General features: G+C 29.3%; 1 protein-coding gene across 1 annotated transcript; it reads left to right on the forward strand.

Annotated features, from left to right (window-relative positions):
• Window positions 1-2,599: 2,599 nt before the first annotated feature.
• On the forward strand, window positions 2,600-4,706 carry LOC102681488. The gene is made up of 3 exons (XM_006610803.2): window positions 2,600-3,964; window positions 4,222-4,429; window positions 4,519-4,706. Exons 1-3 carry the CDS (start codon window positions 3,804-3,806, stop codon window positions 4,627-4,629), a joined length of 480 nt encoding a protein of 159 aa, XP_006610866.1. The 5' UTR covers window positions 2,600-3,803; the 3' UTR covers window positions 4,630-4,706.
• Window positions 4,707-5,524: the final 818 nt, after the last annotated feature.

The following is a 5,524-nucleotide window of genomic DNA, read 5'->3' on the forward strand; positions in this document are numbered from 1 at the left end:
ACAAAAATTAGGAAAATGAAATTTTCCATGGAAATTGTAACTCATGAAAGTTAGACAAAAATTAAGTGAAAATTGTTCCTATAAGGAGCTTGATATTCGTGAGAATCTTCAACCTTTATACGTATGACTTCATTTACCTAGGCAATAATAAATTTTAGGGTTAAATTTATCATTAATAAGTGTGAATCCTTTGCACTGTATCGAGCGTTTTAATAATTATTTATTATAATCATGTTTGATAATATTTATATCATGACTTTTTCGAGTTATAAATTTATAAAATGTTTCTAAGAAATTTTAAATATTTATATTTGAATCTTCGCAAAAGAAAAATGTTATATACGAATTTAATATCGTGATTTATTGCCATGTATGATAGATGAAAAGTGCAAAGGATTAAATTTATCACAAATTATACACAAACAGAACCGCAACAAGAAGATATATTTTGTGCATATTTTATTATTTATATTTTTTGTGATAGTTTTAATTGTATACTCGTGTAAATATTTGTTTATAATGTAAAAATTAATTTATAAATAAGTTTATCATATAATTTATAAATAAGTAAATTTTTTCTCTGTAATGATACTTAAAATTTTAAAATAATTTTTGTCTTTTTATTTTTTCTAAAACAAACATTCGTCTTATTGCGATTCTGTGTATATAGACTGTAAATGGTATTTATAAATTACATCTACTATTATATTTAAACTTAAACATTTCTATTTCTAGCAATTACTTTGATTCGAAGCATCAAACTATACAATTATACGTATACCATTGACGTGCTTCTTTCAAAGCTTTAATAGTACAATTATTTATATGAATATTTATATCGCTTTTTATACACGATGTAAACGAGAACGAATGTTTTCTAATATTTCCACGTTTCTATAAATGGTAAAAGTAATTTTGTCATTGTAGTTTTATCGAATAATCATGCTTTAATTCTCGAATTCTCATTTATTGTAATCACGAGACGTTTCTGACAATAATCGTTTTGTTGTAAACGTTAAGCAGTAGTTTCAATGATTTTGTTATAACGTCAAGTAACTAAAAATGAAAAAGATTTAAATTAGTAAAAATGATTATGAGGATAATTATACAACAAAATAATATTTGTTATCACCTATACTATGCTTCCAAATAATTGATTAGCGTTACATTTTTGTATGGATTATTTCGTTTTAAATGAAATGCACATACCATTTCTCATATTTTATATAGATATACATATTTATGTATGATGTACTTTGTGATCTAACAAATGATCTAAATTTATTGTAGTTGCCTCTTGAAATCATACACGTCGTTAAATAAAACATGTAAAAAAAGAACAATGTAATTTATTAACTTTTTTAATTTTATATAATGTTTTTAAGATTTTTAAAAGAGATAATAAGTACTTTTGATTTTGATAGACATTGAAATAATTTGATTGTCGTATAATTTATAATGGTATCTCAGTTTTTTAAACATTTTAATCCTACAAATCACCTATACAGAATGCACAATTCAAATTTGTCTGCGTCTGCACACAATAGTTCAGTTGCACAAACATATTTTTATGGCTGTCCTCATTTGCTCTCCTCTTCAAAAGAAAGCAGTCTCTCCATCCACTTACTTTCCACATGGTCTTAAAGTTGTGCCTTTAACATTCAAATTAGGATAAACCGTAGAATCTTTAGGATAAACCGTCCCATTTTCTTTTTCACTTCACTTCCACTTCAACATAGTGAATGATATATTAGAAGCGCACCAAAAATATCATCACTCGATAATTTTTCATTGCATCCATCAATCTTGTTTTCATCTTTCTCTTTCTTTCATTTTATCATTTATCTTCTATTTTTTCTTTCTCGATCAATGATACAATTCATATTCGAATTAAATAAAATATAATTAATACGGATAATTACTTTCTTTACATTAATGTGCGTGATTTCATTAACACAACAGATAGATGTATTTCACGAATCGTAAAATTTTGCCTCTCAGGATTATTAATTCCTTTCATTCGATGTTTTCGGATTTACCGACAATAGAATACGGTATCTTTAATTCTCTCAAACCCATCAAACTTTTTGGCACCGGTGTCGTTCCAGTTTTCGCTGATCCTTTTATTATCCGTACAGTTTCCTGGATTATTAAAGTTGGTGTTCGTAAAATCGCGAAGGCGGGACTAGACACCGGAAATGAGGTGTCTGGATATCAATGCGTAAGTATAGCGAGTATTAGGTAAAAGAGTATAGATGCGAATTTTGGACTGATACCTAACTTAACTTTCAATCGTCGTCAGAAAAATTTCGAATCGATGTTAATGTCTATCGAAATGATACGTATAGATATTTTCATGTTACTGCTTATTAAAAACAACGAATGAATTTCTTTTTTTTTTTTTTTCAATAGGAAGAGATTTTTCAACAATATTTTCAATTATCCAATTGTAATCTCAATTAGGCGAACGAGAGAAAAATAAAGAAAAGGATTTTAGTTAAAAATATTACGAGAGAGTAAAAGAATAAGAATCTACTCGGCCACGCGTATTGATTTGATTTATGTTCGATCAAGATACCAATTTAGGTCGCATTATGGAATTCGAATCGTAGACGCATCGTTGAAATTAGGAAAATATATCGACGATTATCAATCGCTCAATGATGATTGCAACATTTAAACAGATGATAATACTAACGAAGGGCAATATTTGTTCACAGAGGAAAATATTTAATAAAGAGTGAAAAGCATCGAGACAATGGAAAATTGTTGAATAGGATCCTCGTGACAATAGAGCGTAGAATAGAATAGCGAATTCATAGCGATAGAATGGAACGGACAATAGATGGTCAATGATAATAGAAAATGTTACATAATGATTCAGTTACGTAGGCATAAAGAAATTAACGAAATGCGTTTTCCGAAAAGCTTCTATTCATCTATCCCCGTGAAGAGAACTATAACCACCATCCGAGTAAAAATCTACCTTCGAATAAATCTAAACGATAGAAATATTCGACAAAACACGCGTTGTTGAAATAGAAAATTATTTGACGTATTCTAAAAAGAATACTTTTTCATCGATAAAAGTTCCACGCGAATGAACGAGATGAACACGATGAACGGGCCGATGAAAAAAGATTATCAAGCATCGTTTCGTTAACAGAAGTTGAAACTTTATCCCGGTTGGACGAGATTTAGTACAGATAAAAAAAATTGAGTCGGACGAGAGAGAAAGAAACAAGTATCAAAATTTTCTCTCGAATAGTGGGAACACGCGTGTGATACGATACGGAGTGGGGAAAAATATAAAAGAAAGTTTAGCGGATAAAAAGTTTCGAGTCGTGTGAAGATACACGTGAATGTACGCGTCGGGAACGAGATCATCGATGATTCGTTATCGCGTACGGAAATGCACGAAATACGTTTTCAATTTGTTCTTTTCAATTTATAGTGAATGATTCGAGTCGATCGAAACACGCGATATATTTGTATTTTTGCCGGCCATCGTATTATGATATTTTAAATTCGTCCATTTTGTCCGATAATTAATTGGATAAACCGGATGCACCTTTAGAACCTCGAACATGAATGTATTTATACGAGTGAGTATGCAACGATTATATGATTCTACTGATAGAATATTTTTCATCGCACACAGTTTTAGAACAATATCATGAATGAATAATCAATTAATATCGATCATTTCAAATGATCAACGCGAATGGACAATAATTAATCGTTCTCGTCGCTAGAACTGGTTTCTAGTTGCACTTTTCGTTTTACCGCTCGAGATTATCGAAATGGGAAATGGTTACAAACTGATCAGACCGTACAAGTACTATCAACGTAGACCATTGCGGTGGTCTGGATGGTGGCACGCGGATCACAAATCATCCAAGTTCTACCGTTCTAAAAGGATATCGCCGGAAGACTATTACTCCCGCAGACCGATCTATAATAGGTATGGAATGAATAGTAAGTTATACAAGTTATATATGTGATTTGAAAAACAAGAATCAAACCAATTTTTCCTCGATTTCATTAGCTGCTTTTCGTTCGATTTGTTACGTTTATCATATTAAATATTATATAAATATAAAAGAATTTTTTCTTCTTATATTTAGATAGATTCATTGTTATAATAGAATCGCCGATATCAAACCTTTTAAACTAAATAAATCTTAGTTAAAAATATATTTCGATAAATTGACATTTCAGATATGGTTTGGCGAGAGACGATTTTGATGGACGTATCGAAAATTATCCCTGTATCATCGTGATACAATTGTCTAAAGAGAGAAACGAATACGAAGACGATAAAAGGAAATACGAAAGAATTCCTACGTACGCCAGTGAAAATGATTACGTCGAGGATAACGACGAATCAAAGATATTCGACGTTAATAACAGAAACGTGCAAATACAGGTAAAAATGAAAAACTAGTAATGGTAGTAATTTGCTTAATCTGTTTCTACGATCTTTGGAGCAATATATTTTTTTTTCCACGATTTTAGATGGTCAAAAGTGAAAATCCAAAATTGCATATCAAAATATCAAGATCGGATAACGAAAAAGATATTAAAATTATGGATAAATTGAATATCAATGTACGAGACCATCATTGACAAATATATACAAATTTAATATTTGCTCAACGATGGAATAACATCGAATTATATCTTATTTGAAAAAAATTTTTAATGAAAATGAATATTCTAGCGATTGAATTAATAATTGTTTAGAAAATAATTTTTTCGAGAAATCTCTCTCTTGATCAAATCTCAAGAATTATAAGGATTGAAAACAAAATATTTTTAAAAATTCCTGTATTTATTATGTCGTATTATAATTATTACAAAATCAATCATTACTTTACTTAATTATAAATGATAATATATATTTCGTATTTAAAATATAAAAATGGTTATTAACGTAATGAATTTTGTTGTTGTATTAATAATTTCTGGAATAAAATAATAAAATCGTGAATATTTTTTGGAGGAATAAAATAAAAAATTATTATTGTTATTAATATAAACGATTTTAATTTTAAGGATAAAATTATTGGAATTGGAATTGGAACGCGTTAAATTCTTTTATCTTCGTTCATTTATGAATTAACGATAGTCGAGAAAATAAATATGCGATCTGAATAGTGCGAGTCTGGGGCGGAAGCCTTTAAACAATACAACATATTGATTTTTGCCCGTACCGCTTTTTCCACGGAGCATTGTTTCGGAAAATGCACCATCTTTCCAATTGGTTAATGGAATGCGAATTCGACAATCGAGTTTTAAATTCAATTTACGGAAAATAAAGTTTTGGTCGAAAAAAGGATCGAAGGAAGATAGGAAAAAATACAACGTAACAAAAGAAGCGACAACTCGCAATTCGTTCGGGAAAATTTAAATCTTTGCAAAATAAAATCGAAAAATAAATATCGGAAAGGAGAGCGAAATTGTTGGGAAAGAATATTTATTCGTTCGAGGAGAGAGAGAAAAAGAAAAAAAAAAAAAAAAA

Source organism: Apis dorsata, unplaced genomic scaffold (genome assembly GCF_000469605.1).
Source record: "Apis dorsata unplaced genomic scaffold, Apis dorsata 1.3 scaffold_78, whole genome shotgun sequence".
NCBI lineage: Eukaryota > Metazoa > Arthropoda > Insecta > Hymenoptera > Apidae > Apis > Apis dorsata.

What these genes read in the sequence shown, in the direction of transcription:
- LOC102681488 (XM_006610803.2), top strand. Translation starts at nt 3,804, where the DNA reads ATGGGAAATGGTTACAAACTGATCAGACCGTACAAGTACTATCAACGT. An exon ending in CGCAGACCGATCTATAATAG is followed by an intron (nt 3,965 to 4,221) that starts GTATGGAATGAA and finishes TTGACATTTCAG; the next exon opens with ATATGGTTTGGCGAGAGACG. An exon ending in ACAGAAACGTGCAAATACAG is followed by an intron (nt 4,430 to 4,518) that starts GTAAAAATGAAA and finishes CCACGATTTTAG; the next exon opens with ATGGTCAAAAGTGAAAATCC.